This window comes from Panicum virgatum, chromosome 2K (assembly GCF_016808335.1).
Source record: "Panicum virgatum strain AP13 chromosome 2K, P.virgatum_v5, whole genome shotgun sequence".
NCBI lineage: Eukaryota > Viridiplantae > Streptophyta > Magnoliopsida > Poales > Poaceae > Panicum > Panicum virgatum.
Window position 1 is genome coordinate 46,002,721 of NC_053137.1, and position 16,983 is coordinate 46,019,703.

General features: G+C 50.8%; 1 protein-coding gene across 1 annotated transcript; it reads right to left on the reverse strand.

Annotated features, from left to right (window-relative positions):
• Positions 1-797: 797 nt before the first annotated feature.
• LOC120679500 (AAA-ATPase At4g25835-like) lies at positions 798-3,021 on the reverse strand. Its single transcript, XM_039961110.1, has one exon. The coding sequence runs from the start codon at positions 2,692-2,694 to the stop codon at positions 1,135-1,137; it is 1,560 nt and encodes a 519-aa protein (XP_039817044.1). The 5' UTR covers positions 2,695-3,021; the 3' UTR covers positions 798-1,134.
• Between the last annotated feature and the right edge of the window lie 13,962 nt (positions 3,022-16,983).

The window sequence follows — 16,983 nt, forward strand, 5'->3', positions numbered from 1 at the left end:
ACGGAGAAGAAAACAGCTGCTTTGCGAGCAGGGGCGCAAGAGCACAAGAATACAGCTAGCTAGCGGCGAACGGCCGCCGCCGGACACGAACAAAGCAGTCGTTTTCTCGTCGTCTCATTACACCAACGGAGGAGGGGGGGCTGTGGAGCTGACTACTTTGCAGTACGAAAGCGGCCGGCCGGCCAGTTCCTCCGTCGCAGCCAAGAACTGCCGGCCGGCGCCGAGCTGGAAAGAGCGCTTTGGGCCTCGGATACGACGGGGGAATGGGGATCCAAAGAACAGGACGGGCCCGGTATCCAAATCCCAGCAGGAAACGGAGCCAGAAAGGCACAAAGCAAAGCGCCCGATCTCAATGACCCACGGCGACTCTGCACGAACGAGATCTCCTCATCAGGAAAGAAAAGAAAAAGTAGAAAGAAACCCCTGCCTTTCTTTCAGGGCTCCGGTGTGTTTAGTTTGCTAAAAGTTCGCGAAAATGTTACCGTAGCATGTTTCGGTTTTATTTGGCAACTATTGTCCAACCATAGAGTAATTAGTCTCAAAAAATTTGTCTCGTCATTTACAACCAAACTGTGCAATTAGTTATATTTTTTTAACTACATTTAATACTCCATGTATAAATCGTAAGATTCAATGTGACGTGCGTCAGTGAAAAATTTTGGAAATTTTTCACGGAACTAAACAAGTACTCGGAGTTTGATCCTTTTTTAACGGTGTCAGGCAATCCTGACATACAACACAAGGCAAAGGTTCAGACTTGAGAGAGCACATAGCAAATGAACAATCACAAGAGAACGAGGACTTTGCTTAGCACCTCATATGTTCCCACTACTGCAATTAAAATTCCTTTGTTGTTACAATAGAGGGGGGGATGGAACTACCTAGTAGGTGGCTAGAGAAAAGACACCTACGACATGCATCGAAAGAGGAAAAATAAAGAAAGAATGGCCAAACAAAAATTAAAAAAAAGGTGCTCTCCGCAAAGTTCCTTTCCTTCAGCCATTGATTTCTCCGGTGAAAACAGGCAGGAACGTGCCACCCAACAGGGAAATTTTGAACCCTTCGCTTTCCCTCTTCGATCGTTCCAGCCTCAGCTGGCCGGCTCTGTTCACGCCACACGGGCACACGGCCTCATCACACCTGCTTCTTGGCCTCGGCCTCCTCGGCCTGTCCGTCACCGCAGCTGTCGATGCCGGCCTGCTCCTTCCCCTCCTTGGGGCTCTCCAGGGCCCGCTTCTCCTCCTCTTCCTCCTCGTTGTCGCCGCCGGCCTCCTTCCCCGGGGCCGCGCCCGCGCCGCCGCCGCCCGCGCGGGCCTTGATGACGTCGAGCAGCTCGCGCATTGCCTCCGCCTTGCCGCTCCTGCGGTTCTTGATCAGCACCTCGCTCACGTCCGCCGGCGTGATCTCCGCGGCGTCGACCCACTCCTCGAGCCCCCGCAGAGCCGCCGCGTCGCCGAGGCGGTCCAGCTCCTCGTCGCTCTGGAAGCCGAGGTAGTTCTTGAGCAGGATCCTGAGCGCCGGGAACGAGCAGTAGGACATGAAGATGTGCATGTCCATGCGGCCCGACCGGAGCAGCGCCGGGTCCAGCTTCTCAATGTGGTTGGTGGTGAAGACGAAGATGCGCTCCGCGCCGCAGCAGGACCAGAGCCCGTCCGTGAAGTTGAGCAGGCCGGAGAGCGTGATGGACCGCCCCGCCCCGGCGCCGCCGTCCTGGTCGATCGCGCCGTCGATGCCCGGCCGCGGCTTGGGCGCCGGCGCCGGCGGCGGCTTGGCGCGGTTGGTGAGGTCGACGGAGCAGTCGATGTCCTCGATCACGATGATGGACTTGGACGTGGTCTTCATAAGCAGCTTCCGGAGCTCCGCGTTGCTGCCGACCTCGGTCAGCTCCAGGTCGTACACGTCGTAGCCGAGGTAGTTGGCCATGGCGGCGATCATGCTGGACTTGCCCGTCCCGGGCGGCCCGTACAGGAGGTACCCGCGCTTCCAGGCGCGTCCGGTGCGCTCGTAGAAGGCGCTCCCGTCGGCGAAGTCGCGGAGGTCGGCCATGATGGCCGCCTTGCGCGCCGGGTCCATGGCGAGCGTGTCGAAGGTGCTGGGGTGCTTGAACGGCACGGGGTCCCAGGGCAGGCCGCGCGCGTCCATGGCGCCGCCGCGCGCGTTGGTGTAGAGCAGCCGGTCCTGGCTGCGGCGACGGATGTCGGCGGCGGCGGCGAGGATGTGGTCGAGGTAGGCCGGGAGCAGCTTGTCCCGGTCCCCGCGGCGGATGCGGAGCGTGAAGCGGCGCTTCTCCTCAGGGAGCGGGCGCCACGAGAAGCCCTGGCCCTGGCGCGGCGCGACCACGTGCTCCCACGTGACGGCGGCGCCGGCGAAGGCGTCGGCGACGCGGTCGCTGGCGGCGAGCCCGAAGGTGAAGGAGGAGGCGTTGAGCGGGCGCGAGAGGCTGAGGCGCGCGCCCGACGCCGGCGCGGCGGTGCTGCTGAGGTAGAGCTGCACGGCGTCGTAGATCTCGTTGGTGCTCATGCCGTCCATCTCCGTGACGTCGAAGTAGCAGTAGGGGGAGAAGGCCCGCGTGAGCCGCCCCAGCAGGCGCGCCACCGCCGCCCGCAGCTCCGCCGGGAACACCGCGTGCAGCACCCCCTGCAGGAACGCGAACGCGCCCATCAGCGACGCCAGCGCCGTCCAGTACTCCTTCATCTTGGCCTCCTCGATCTTGTTCTCGGGACGCTCGCCCCCGGTCTTGGATTGGAAGGAAGCAATGCGGTGGCGGCGCAGAAGGAGTCAAGGCTGGACCTTGGAGGCTTTCCACAAGCGGAGGCGACGCATTTATAGGAGAAGCGGCAGAATGGAGAAATATTTGAGTGAGGGATTTAATGAGGTGCACGACAGCGAGAGAGGAGTAGGCCAGGCCAGGGAAACCGCCTGCAGGCAAGGTCGCTGTCAATGGAGCTCGGAGATAGATGGTCAGACGGATCTCGGAGAGGGCGGCGAGATGGAGGAGAGGCAGGCAGGCAGCATCGCAGGAGGGAGACATATCTGGTGCAATTATGGAACTGGTGAAATCACTGTGCAATCAAACTAAAAAGGTCTTCAAAAAATTCTAAAAAAAATCATGAATGTACATCTTGGTCTACCCCATCTACATATAAATTTCCACGATCAAATTCATCTTACACTTGCAGTTACAAAAAAAACAAATTTGGGCTGCATTTGAACGTTAATGATTGTTAGAAAATTTGTTTTTTTGTAACTGCAAGTGTAAGATGAATTTGATCGTGGAAATTTATATGTAGATGGGGTAGACCGAGATGTACATTCATGATTTTTTTCAGAATTTTTTGAAGACCTTTTTAGTTTGATTGCACAGTGATTTCACCAGTTCCGTGATTGCACCGAATATGTCTCCTCGCAGGAGCAGGAGGAGGAGATTTGAGATGGAATTTATAGCAGGGAGACCGAATTGAATTGCGGCGAGAACACACTCAGGGAGGGTTGCTTGCAGTGATGCGCCGCGAGGCGATGCGGCATACGCATACCAAGAGAGATCTTGGTCGCAGGGGGGCACACTGCGAGGGAGATTTGCAAACTGTGCAGCGTCATCATGGATAGGGTCATAGGGTGCTGCGGCCAAACTGCCATCCTGCCAATCGCTCTGGCTTGATGGGTACTTGCCCTCATGCCCTGGGCTACGGTTGGAGGCTGACACCACCTATGAATCACCGATACTTCAAAATGGATGCCGTACCCGTATCCGATACGGCCTGATACGGCGATACGGCCCGATACGGCCCGATACGCGTATCGGGAAGTATCGAAAAATTATGATTTAAAAATAAAAGATTTAATTCCCGATACTCCGTCCGATACTTCCCGATACTCCGTCCGATACTTTTGGGCCAATAACACCTCATTTGAAAGAGCATCAGGAGCCCATCAACATAGGCCCATCCAGGTTGAACTAATCATTTAGCTATATTTGGTTGAACTTGAACATTTACTACGTATGTTGGCTCTTTGGAAATGTAATATTTATTATCTATTTCGTTCTTACGAATTATTTGGCAATTTATATTTTTAAAAATATATATACTTGCCGTATCGGCGTATCCTTATTTTTTGAAAATCGCCGTATCGCCGTACCCGTACCCGTATCGGCGTATCGCGTATCGGTGATACTTAGGACACCACAGCCTTCTCTCTTGGACCTTGCACCCAAGTCCCAAGCTGGGAGGCGTTTGGGTGGGTCAACAGGATCAGCAATGGCTGCTGGCCTGCTAGCGATGAATGGGGTTTGGATGTGTTGGCGCCGTCTGAAACCTCCAAGCTCCCGCTGCTCCCTAGTCAAAGAGATCACATTTGGTGGCTGAAAATTAAACAACAGCTCTAGTTTTTGGACCTAGTGAAGGACAAGTCTGTCGATGAGATGAGAGTTGGAATTTGCAGTGCGATTGGAAATTTCCTGCGGGAAAAATAGCATGCAGTAGCTATCATACAAAGACTTCCTGCTGGTTCACAGCACGAGTCTTTGTTCCATTTTTTTTTCTTTAGAGGAAATCCCATTGTTTTTTTTTCAACGCGGGCACCACCCATTTTCATTACAGTAACGGAAATATAGAGTTTAAGTTCGCGAGCACCAGGAGAGAGAAGTAAGGGGGGGGAGAGGAGAGGGGGTGGAGGGGGGTCGAGCTACTAGCCTCCTTCAGACTAGAGCTCGGAGTTACTAATCCAGGCTTCCCAGGTTACCGCCCGCAGTTATAGAGTTTAAGGTTTAAGAAACTCGAACAGAGGGAGATAAAAAGTCTAAGACAAAAGCATCCTGGCTTCGTGGGCCGAGCCAAGCAACCATTTGGAGGGGGCCAAAAGCTAATTAGAGAAATCATATAGTGTAATTTTATATTTGATTAGAGATTCTAAATGAAATTAATGGAGCATTAGGGGCCAGGCCCCTGCCCGCCCCCCATGTGGCTCCGCCCTGTCCGTCTTGCGCCTCGTCAGAGGGTGGGGAAAGCAGTCGCGCCGCTGACGAGTTAACTCCCATTGTTTTTGTTAGCAACGTTTCGACTATTCATAAGCTGGCACTGTGTGAGCTCCACACACGTGCACAGATTGGCGTGCCTGATGGCAATCCAAAGACGTAAAATTGAGCTGTATGTACCTGACAATGGACAGAAATCAAAACCTTTTGAAAACTGTCGCATTTACTCACTAGGGGATTTGAAAGTCGCCTTGATCACGGAGACACGGAGCAATTATATTAGGCCAGACCCCTGAGATGGATGGTTTTATATATGAGCATTATTGCACATTCAATCCAATTAGAAACGTAATTGTTTCTCTCTGCATTTGTTAGTGATGTCTAGTATTTTCAGAAGCCCATGTCGTGATTTTAGTGGTAAACCAGTAGTATACATATACTATTGTAGTGAAACATTTTGGTTTTACATGTTTCCATCGGTTAATGAAGTAGTTTATACAAATTACCAAGCACCTACCATTCAACTTAGGCCCTATTTGGATCCAGTGGCGGAGCTAGCCACGAAACTAAGGGGAGGCTCATTTTCTCTCCTCTCCTTCCTTTCTTTCTTCTTCCTCCCCTTCTTCTTCCTAAAAAATGGAGGGGCAGCTCTATTGTTTGTGGGGTGGGGGGGGGGTGTTGCTGGAGCCCCCTACACCCACTGCTGGATCCAAACAAGTGCTAAACTTTAGTAGTAGTATATCCAAACAAGTGCTAATAGAGTGGGCTAAAGTCTTAAAAACTTTAGTAAAAATATAAGTGTTAATAGATGCTAAATTTCAGCACTAATTAACTTTAGTTCCTCCAAACATGCCCTTAGACCAGTCTCAATAGGAATGTCATGAGCATTAAATCTGCAGATATGACAGAGTCATTTATGAAGAGAGAGGATGTGAACTGTCATGAAATGTGACATGAGTGTTATCACCATGCATGACACTGCTCCAACTCAATTACCCAGTTTATAGTCTTAGTAACTGTGCCGATGACACTCCCACTGAGACTAGACTTAGGCTAGTCTTAGTGGGAGTTTCATGATTATAGTTATCTAGATTGAGAACTAGATAATTATGCCAGATGGGTTTTATGGTGATGAAACTCTTCTCACATTTCATAAAATTTCATCCTTCTCTATTCTTGCTCTGTCAGCAAAATTGATGATATTTAATATTATGAAACCCTCCATTAAACTCGTTGAGACTGGCCTTAGTTTCTTTAATTGTGACACTTCTGGTTATTCGACTCTAACCATTTTTCTCCCGTTGCCCTTCCTATAAAAAAAAGGAAAACAAGATGCAGATTTTTCTTTTCGACGCTTTGGGCCTCGTATCCATTTCAACGATTTTCTTTGTCAATCGTGGTACGCAGCACACAAATATTTAAAAAGCAACATAGGAAAACTGAAAGCGGCCATTTCACCAACACGCATGTCCAGATTTAACACGCATTGCACACGGCATTTGAAGGAAATTAGCAACGCCACAAAGCATGTCACGATCGCGCAGCACTGCAATCCAAAAGGACGATCTGGACAAAGATCGCAATGAGCCACTGTTGCTGGACACACGAAAGATTCTTCTTGCCCTTTTTGATACGGTCTAGACCATTCCTTGACGTGTTCCAGCTCATGATCGTGCCATGCGACCTTTTCCTAGCTAGGAACTGCCAGAACTAGACAAAGTGGATTGAAGTACAGCTGCACAGGCGGAAGATCCGTCCAAAAGCTAATAATGACCGATCAAGATAGTGTCAGTTTCGAATAAAGATAGCATGGCTTGAAAATTGTGGTCCAAAAGCTTATAATCTAATGTAGGTCAAGATAGATATTGTCAAATTTTGGGTAAAGATTGGGTGGCTTGAAAAATGTAGTGCAAATAAAAATGTGATCCCTTCGTGTTGCCTGTAGTAAAATTGTCACGGCAAAAGACTGTTCGCGGAAGGATTATTTGCTTCTGTGAGCGGCCTAATTAAGGTTGCCTTCGTGACCGCAAGCTTTAGGCTCTATTTGGATCCAAATGCTAATGTATGGAAAGTGCTAATAAACTTTAGCACTAAAACTCCTCTAAATGGGAGTGCTAGTGGGGTAAGCTAACTTTAGCCAAGACTCAAAAACATTAGCACATACATAAGTGCTAATATGCGCTAAAGTTTACTCATCGCTCATCTAATTCTGTTTCATGAAGATTTTAGAAAAAAGAAGTCCAGCGTCTTCCCTGTGGTTATCTGAACTGAAACGGAAAGCCTGGGTCACCCTCGTATACCTTTGGCGCAATCGCACTGGGACACTGACACCCACAAAGTACACAAATCAGTACAAGTCACACACGAAAAAAAAAGCATAAGAATGCAAGGATAGGTAGACCGATATGGTCCCAGAATTGGTTTGTGCATTGTGGTTGCCACGTACATGTGTATACTCCTTTTTAGCAAACAAAAAAGAAGAGGAAAAGGAAATGGTTTCCAGAAAGACCGTACCTTTTTTGTTAGTTTAGCTCTCTAGTCTCCTCTTCGTTTAGCCTCGGTTTGAAACTGTAACTGGCCTGCAAGAAAGGGGAAGAACTTGACGTATTTTCTATGCTAGCGTCGGTATCCGTACTCACTCGAGTAAATTAACGCGCCCCCAAATCCTCGGATCGGAGTCCTAACAAGAGGGATGGATTAGACTGAACAAGTGGATGGAGAACAAGACGCCTGAAACCGGCCCTAGTTTTTCCAGCGTTCATCCCGAGACCATTTGTTCTTGGCTTCTCGCTCTCTGGCCTTGTCCTTCCTCCGTTCCCGGCACCGCCGCGCTGGGCTGGGGAGGTCAGGTCAACCGGGCAGCCATCGGACGTCGTACTAAACACGGGCTACCATGCTCCTGGACTTTCGTCTCAGCGCTCGATGCAGCCGTCAGCGGAGCAGATGCATACTGCCTGAAGAAACAGTGCTCTGCAGCTACAACCAACGATGTGCCTCGTTGATGTTGGAAACGCGCAGGAACGCTCACAGCCTCGCTCTGCCTAGCTCTCTCACTCATCAACCGACGGAGGTGGAAGATGAACAGTATTTTTTTCCCCAGCGACGAACGCCGCAGAGCCAAATGCTCCTGTATCTTGGCCTTCTTCACACTAAAATGGAACCGGCGCCCCAACAGGAAGGAGCACGGGGGGTACAAATAGCCGAGGCGCGCTGGAGCTAACCTCCACGCCCGGCACTCTCGCCACGCCCGGCACTCTCGCCATGATCCCGTGCGACCCGCACGACGTTGCCAGCGACACGTTCGCCCGCACAACACGGCCACGCACTAACGGATCAGCAGCACGCACGCCTCCCCTCTAACCAACTCGGACCGAGCCCACCGCAGCACCGCTGCTGGCTCGAGCTTGATCCAACACACCGGAACGCGACGCGACGCGACATGACACGTCGGGCCGCCATGGCCGCAGCTCTCCTGTCGCTCATGCCCGACATACGCACACAGCACAAACACGCACACATGCCGTGGCTTATTTGCTAACAGTTGAGGGAACTGGTAATAGTGTCATTAAAGATTAGAAGCGGTCGCGTGGCTCCGGAATTAACAAAGCCCGTCAGGTCCTCAAGTACGGGACCTCGAGTAAAAAATTGCTTGCACGGTCCGGCTCTCACCAAGGTTGAAGAATGTACCGCGCGCGCGACGCGTCTTTCGTGGGCTCGCTGATCAGCTGCCAAAGCTTGCGCGCAAGGTGGCGACTGGCCGTCCGCGGTACGGTGCCGGCGCGGCGATCAAGTTTCGAGCCTGCCGTCGATGCAGCGACAGACAGGGCGCGGTCGCAGAACGCAGCTGATCGAGGTAGCCAAGCTAGGGGCATCCCATGATCGCCAAGCTACATGGCAATAGCTGTAGCGTGGGCGCAAACCGCTGCTCCGAGCATCATGGCCATGGCTGCACCCTTCACTGACTGAGCCATCGAGGCGGCAAGATTGAGATGGCACAGACAGAGCTCTGGAGTGCGGGAGCGGGAAGAGGAGTCGGCACTAGGCAGGCAAGGCGTCAAAGATCTCATGAGCAGTGCTGGTGCGGGTGCGGCCAATGATCAGATCTCCCTCGGATCTCCTGGCCGATGGCGCTCATCAGGCCCATAGGCACAGTGCCTGTGCGACACGGCCGAGAACTGAACAGGAACGAGACACCACGCACAGGCGGGCACAGGGCGGGAGCCCAAACCGAGACCAACACACAAGGCTGCTGCCGCGCCTGCAGGCCGCAGCTGCTGGGTCCGAAGGGATCGAATCTATCAATCAGGGCAAGCTATGAGGAGCAGCACTCAGCAGCAGCAGCCGAGGGTAGGGACAGCGTAGCTGGGCGCACGGCGTCAGGACATCGGATACCTTTACGCATTGATGGCCAGGGGCACTGTGCGTGCCTGGTGTGTGTTTGTGTGGCGGGTAGGGGCAGGCAGGGCTCTCGTCGTCCAGCGTCCAGGAATCAAGCCGCCAGGGCGCGCGGCAGCGGCTTTCCCGGCCGCGACCGCCAGCCAGCCAGCCAGGCTCGCTCTTGGTTCCGTGGCGCCGGCAGCTCTCGCGCCGTGCACGCTGCCGCGGCCGCAGTCACGTCGCTGGCGCCCGCGCCGGTGAGGAGCAGGACCCAGGAGCGATCGCGTTCCGGGGTTTGCGTCCGACGGACGACCAGTTCGTGCGGTCTCGGGTCTTGTCGGTCGCCCGCCACGAATCCTGCGTCTGACGGTGCGGTGCGGACCACCGATAACGCAGCATCCGGGACCTGTACTTGGGAAAACCATCTCCGAGGTGACCGCGATGCAGGCATGCAGAGCGCACGGCGCAGGCGGCCACCACTATTGCACAATTGCAGTAGTACAGCAGTAGCGATCGTGCCGATGGACGAGGCACCTAGGCGAGGCACAAGGCAGTGAGGCAGGCACAGTGCGCACATGCATGCTGCATGCAGCTGGATGAGCCCCAGAATCAATCACCGCGAACCTGAATCCTGATCCTGCCAGAGAGCCCAGAGGCGGGGCATCATCGCACGGACTTCCTGCCCGCCTCGGCCTCGCTTTTGTTTTGTTCGCACCTGCGCCGAATCCTGCACCCGTTCGTCGCATCCATCCTCCATCCGGCCGCGGCTCGGCTGGTCACGAAAAGCCGGGCGGGCCTTCCGCGATGGATTCGCTCGCCGTGCGGCCAGAGCAAGAGCCCAGAGCCACCACCGCCGTGAATAATTCGCGCGATGATTGCCCTGCCTGCGCTCTGCGGCGCCGCGCGCCTGCGAGATTGTGCGCCTGCGCCGCAATGATTCGGGCGTTCATCGGGGCGGGGCAGGGCAGGGCAGGGCAGGGCAGAGCACCATGGGTCCTGTTTCGTTTCTCTTAGCATTCCTAGCACACATATTTCAAAAAACAAATTTTGTATGCATGGAGTATTAAACGAAATTTATTTGAAAAACTTTTTCACAGATAAGTGTAATTTTTCGCGACAAATCTAATGACAATAATTAATCGATAATTGGCTACAGTGATGTTACAGTAATCATCCTCAAATCATGCGGTCAAAGATCTTATTAAATTCGTCTCGTAAAGTAGCGCGAGGTTGTGAAGTTAATTTTATAAAATATCATTATTTAGTATCTCTAATTATTAGTCAAAATTTGTGCTACTTGTGCTGAGGAGCAAACCAAACAGGGCTAAAACTGCCGGGCGCCGCGCCGGGCAGCCGGTCATTCCGCGCCACCAAAAGCTGCGCGCCGTGCAGGCACCAATGTGCGTATGACTCGTTCGTTCAGCGTCCCAACCAGTCTCGTTCGTATACATACGATCGGCGGCGAGACAAGAAGTTTTTCTAGAGAAAGGTAGAAAGACTTTATTCACGATTCAAGATAATGTTTGCATAAGAAATACAGGAGGGGAGCCAGCCAGACACAATCTCCTGAAGTATACATGCCAACTTTGCTAACATACGGGCTTCTCCGTTTGAATCTCTACCGCCATGCACGAACTGTGCTCGTGTGCTCATGGGCCTGTATTTCACGTGCTCATGGGCCAACTGGGCTACAGCAAGTTTGTCCGTGTGATGACCAAGTTCATTCCTGTAGGAAGTGAGCGTAGCTCAATTGGACGGTATGGGAAACACGATGTAGTAAACTTGGTTGCAATGGATGCAGTGGAGAAGAAGACTTTGTAAAGTTTGACTGTAGTTTTTTTTGGTACGGTCTTTTGGCTATTATTTTCCCCAATCCCCATAATAAAGCTAATTCTGCCTCCGGACCATCCTTAATGATCTTTTTGAACAATAAACTCGCAAAACAAAATATGGTATTTTTCATAAGCCATGATAATGATCATCAAAATGATCTCACTACCCTACCAGATATCAATTTTTGACAATTCCATTAGAGTATTTTAGAGTGGGGTTCTTTTATATTAAAAAAAGATACCTATTTGCTTATTTGTCTTAATGCATAACCATTTAGTTCACCTATTGTTGGGTGTCACCAGAACTCCCATTCACCGCCACTTTGAGTTGCGCACATGGCGAAATTATCTGAAATTTGTAACTCTGCTTATTGTCCACATATTTGATACTAGAGTAAATTGTATTCCAGGTCCCCAAACTTGTCCCGCAGTTTCACGTAGGTTCCTAAACTCTTAAATCGTCCATCTAGGTCCCTAAACTGTGTTAAGTGGTCCATCTGATGTCCCAAACACACCACACGAGCATACAAAACTGATGTGGCATGCCACCTGGTGCCATGCTAGCAACTATTTACAAAAATCCCCCTCCATAATTTTATCTTCTAACATTTACCCCCCCTAACACCTCGGTGTTAATTTTTGGTGCTAATCATGTGTTTAGTCGCTAATCAGGGTTAATCACGGTCATTAGCGCTAATCGAGTTGCATAGTAACTCTCAACTTAGCTGAGTTCGAGCACGTTTTTCTCCTTAATCCAAGCTCCTAATCAACTTTCGCCCAAAACCAAAGTTGTAGATCTTTTTGTCCTCTACAACTTATATTTTGGCCAAATTTCAAGTGCCAATATGAAATTTGGATATTTGGATGGTCAAAATCCGCTCAAAATCGTTGACTGTGTGTCACTGTACTCGTACCGCCGCCCATACCGCGACCGGCGATGCGACGGCGACTCCACGCGTCGGCCGTCGACGAACCTCGCCCTCCGAGCTGCGTCGTCCTTATCCGCTCACGGGGCCTCATCTGTTTTCCCCTCCCGTTTCTTCTCCTCGAGCTAGGGACGAGCCAAGCCGAGCAGAGCCTCGCCACCGGCGTTCGCTCCGGCCAAACCTCGCCGTCCCTTTTCGATTCCCCGCGCCCCAACCCTCCTCGCCTCACCCCACACCTCCTCCGCCTTTCCCCGAGCCCAGTCGACCCCTTTCCCCGTCCTTATCGGCCATCTGCGCCGCTGGCCGCCATTGCCGCTCCACCGAAGCTCCACCCCCTCCGTCGAGCCCCCTCTTCCGGCCTTCTTCCGTCTAATCCGAGAGCACGGTGAGCATCACGGCGACCCACTCATGCTCCCCGACCCTTTTCCTCTTCGATCCGAGCGCTGCCGCCACCCCTGCCTTGCGCCGCCGTCGCGGCCGCCCCCTGCGCGGGTCCGCGTGGCACCGCCGCGTGCACCGACGCCGGCTGGCTTCTCTGGCCGCGGGTCTGCCTCGCCCTGCCGTCGCTGAGGCCGCCCGCCGGCGACAATGCCGCCGCCGCGCGCCTGGCTGCGCGCCGGCCGTGGCACACGCGAGCAGAGGAGGGGTTGGCCTGGGCCTCCCACTGGCGGGTGGGGCCCAGTTGTCAGCCCCTGTTTAGGGTCTATGGTTTATCTAATTAGTGTTTAAGTGGCTGAGAACTTTGAAAATTCCTAGATAATTCTAGAAAAATGCTAAAAAGGCAAAACCAGTTGCATTAGCTTCGTAATTTCTCGCTCTATCTGATAGAACCATGAAAAGGGGAGTTTCGTTACTTTTGCTAGATGGTTTTGCTGGTTCCTATTTAAGAGCAATTAAAGACTGGAACTACATTTTTCTAGTCGGAATTGAGCTTGTTTTGCTCAAATGCACCCCAGTCTTTCTTGTTGGAGACACTTCATGCTAAAGAGAAATTGGAGCCAAGATCCCATCTCGGCACTACACCATTCCTTTGGGCCGTAGTTTTGAGAGTGCTATTTATCGGTTTTGTCTATACTTCTAGTTGCGAGTACTGCATTGCATTGCATCATTTCTTGAGTTTCATGCATAGCATATTTTTTTATTTTTTATTCGTATAGACGCTGAATCCGAAGTCGCCTACGAGCTGATTGCCGAGCCTATCCAGGAGCCTTCCGCAGGAGAACCGCAGCCAGGAGAAGTTGTTGATCAAGCTCCCGAAGAAGTCACTAACCCTGCTGACCTACAAGGCAAGCCCCGGAGCAAAACCTCTATTTTCAGTATTCAATGTTATTATTTAAATATTGCGCATTAAGTTTTCTAGGAGTTGAATGAAACCCTAGTATGCATGTTTCTCCCTAGGTACCTATGAGTCTCTACTAGTATACAGGCCCCGTTAGAAATGCTTTGCTAATTAGGAACCCGATAGAAGCCGAGTGATTCCTATCACTCGCGAGATATAGGTCTTGTTACTTATGGAAAAGTTACTGAAGAATGAATAGTTGAGAAAAGAAAGGAAAAATGGAGACCGGACGGAAATGGATTGGGTTATGGATATGGAATGGATAGAAAGTAAGCCTCCGCCTGTGTCGATTGAGGAACGTACCGTTGTTGGCAGTGTTGATCAAGTTTGAACAGTACTAACCATATGCCGGAAGTAGGAGGTAGTCGAAACCGGTAAGCTCAGTACCATATTTGCACCGGTAGGCGGACTTGATACTGTCTTCACCAGTGGAGCTAGTATACAAACTCATGGCTGACCCTTCGTTGGTATCGGTGGGCCTAGCAGTCCCGGGTCGCAGGTGTTGGTATTTTGCAACATCACGAATAAAATCCGCAAGCGCATGGATACCGCTGTAGCTTTCACCCAAGAGTATTCCAGGGTATCGTATCCACTAGGGAACGTGAGTACGCTATCTACAGGTTCAGGTTCATCCAAGGACACACATGCCGGTGTGGAGAAGACAGAAGAGAGGACTTTCTATATCTAGAATCTATGTCTAGAAGAAGAGATCACGTCGCCGTTATACTTCGAGCTAAAGGTATCGACCGGCTTATACAAGCCGATAGCTCCAATATGTGCTCTATCTGATATCCGAACGTGGAGGATTACGAAAAGGCTCAAACAGGACTGTCACCACCTGCCGGCTACCTCTATAAACCGTGGGACTATCAGACAACTGAGTAGTATAGTCCAGTCTAGACACCACATCTACGCCTTTCCCTACTAACCTTAGCCCTGGCCAAGACTACCCTTTTCTATCCGGGGTCTTAAGCTAAGATTAAATGCTACTCGCTAGCATATACATCAACTAATATAAGACAGATATGATAACTTGCGATCTAAACTCTAATTCCAAACAAACAAACAAAGAAAGTCTCGAACACTTACAACCGAATAAGCATCCGTCGAGGTACAAGCGGAGAAGAGTGCCGATAGACCCGGCACTTCCCCCGACTCCTCCTCACTCTCCTCCTCTTCTTCTACACCTCCTAGTCTACCTAAGCATCTAGGATGAAGGCGTCAAGCTCCAAGGGAGAAAGGTGAGTTGAGAGGGTGTGATGTGTGTGTGTTCATTCCTCTACCCCTCCCCTTGTATTTATAGGAGGGAGCCACCCCGAGATCGCAGCTCTTCTCTGCAGAACCGACATTGGGAGCCAGTGAGGGAGCACCACGTGGCAAAGTTGAGGCGGTGGGGCCCATGGGCCTGGTCGGCCGACCAGTTTGTCGGCCGGCCTCCCAGTGGCCCCACCGACCTCCCCTTTTGGTCCATGGGTTCCTTCCTGGGCCCACTTGTCATTGGCACGGGTATTGGCTCTTGTACTATTGGTTTCTTGCTCTGGTGGGCCATCTATTCCATATTCTGACACGTGTCGTGTCCTGATTTGCTGGAACGTTATGTCCTGGATCAAACCACACCATTATACTGCAAAATCAGCTGGAAATCACCTGCACACATTCTAGAACATCACCTGTGGAATCCGTTAGTAAATAAATCTATTCTAGCATTTATTCCACATTTTAGTCCCTTTTGAACATTACTAACCACATGCCTGTGTTAACCTTTGTTGGTAAATTATTTTGAACTCTGCTTTTGCTTGTAATCACATGTGCTCATCTTTTGGCGAGAGTTTCCGTGTAATCGATCCTGGTTACAGCAAGCAGTCTGGGTGTATTGGTTGAGTGCAATAACTGAGGATTAAGCTTAAATTGTTGATTAGTGCACTTGATCGGTATTATTTGGAGTGTTCTGTGATAGCTGGCATCAGAACTAATTGCACTGGGAGTGATTATTTGAGTGCTTAACTGCAAAACTTTTGGGTTTTTCGAAAAGTTGACGCTAGATGCGCTAAGGAATTGGATAGATAGTTCGTATGCCCTAATTATGTGATATAAGTAGGAGGCATCTAAGTATCTATTTCATTCCAGCACTTCTAGCATTTACTTCTTGTTAAACCTTACTTTTATGCACAACTACTATTCTGTAACGACGCACCTACGCTGAGGTAAGCAAGGTGAGTATTCTGATAGTCCTTAGAATAGCCCACGTGTTTCATACGTGCACGGGTCCCGTATGTTGAGTATACGAGGAGGTGATAAGGCTCAATTCAAACGAGCCTGTCGCTATCTGCTGCCTGATATGGAGTGCGGATTTCTTACCATGTGATTGTGATCACGGCCATCTCGTAAGGCAATCTTACGAGGTGAAGACTCGTTATGCAGTTGGTCATAACCGTGTACCTTGGGACACGTGTACCCTTGGGTGTCCCGTAAGGCGATTTGTACGGGAAGTGAATACGTTGCTTCGGTAATGTATGCAGCGCTGTCCATTCAGCGTCGAACGTTTGGGTGCCATCTCTATAGTGGATGGTAATGTATGTGTGAATATGTGGGAAACTGCATATGCGTTACCCGTGTGGCGTAGGACACATGGGGGCCGTTCGTGTGTGCGGGCACGAAGGGTCCATAAATGGATATTTATATATCTCTCTTGTTGTCTTGGTTTGTCTGCAGGAACACTAACTACGTAAGCGCGTTATGAATCCTTGATTGTAGGAACGACTAGTATATATAGGGAGAGTACGTAATTGTGCCACTAGTCGTCTCCGTATACCATAATTGGTAATTGTTTGGGTGAGAATGATAGAACGTGCATGCATCTTGCATATTCGAGTTGGTTGGTCGCTTCGTAGTTAATAGTTGTGCAACCTTAAGACTGCAACGTTATAGCTAGCCGAGTTACCAACCTGTTATTCAACCCGATTAGATGCGGTTTCAACTGAAGCAAACCATTTTGTTCTCTTGGTGAACCATATCGCAAAGGGAACGATTCATGCTGTGTGTTCATATTAATTATGCACATTCTTTACTTGCATGGATTAGTCCCGATAGCGGAATGGCTATCCAAGGGATGGTGCTTTTGCAGATGGGCAATAACAACGCTCCTAACCGTGGAAATAGGGGTCAAGGAGCACAACCACCACCGTCTCCCTCCTTGGCTCAGGCTATTGCGGCTCTTATCGCCGACCGCAATGAGCAGACCGAATTGTTGAGGCAATTGGTGCAAAGCAATGCCGGCAGAGGCCGACAAGCACCACCGGCAGAAACTGACTACGTCGGTTTTCTTGCCACCCAACCACCTCTATTCCACAAGGCCGATGATCCCCTTGAGGCTTGCATTCGCACCATGGAGGTGTTAATTTATGGGCCGAAAGCAAGATGGACTTAAAGCAGAAGATTGAAGAAGGCTTGTAAATCGGCTCCTGCGTGAGCATTTCGGCCACATAGGCCATGTATCTTAGATTTAGTTCAAGATTAGAGATAGAGTCCAATCGGGAC

Coding starts and splice junctions, on each gene's coding strand:
- LOC120679500 (XM_039961110.1), bottom strand. CDS start 2,694: ATGAAGGAGTACTGGACGGCGCTGGCGTCGCTGATGGGCGCGTTCGCG.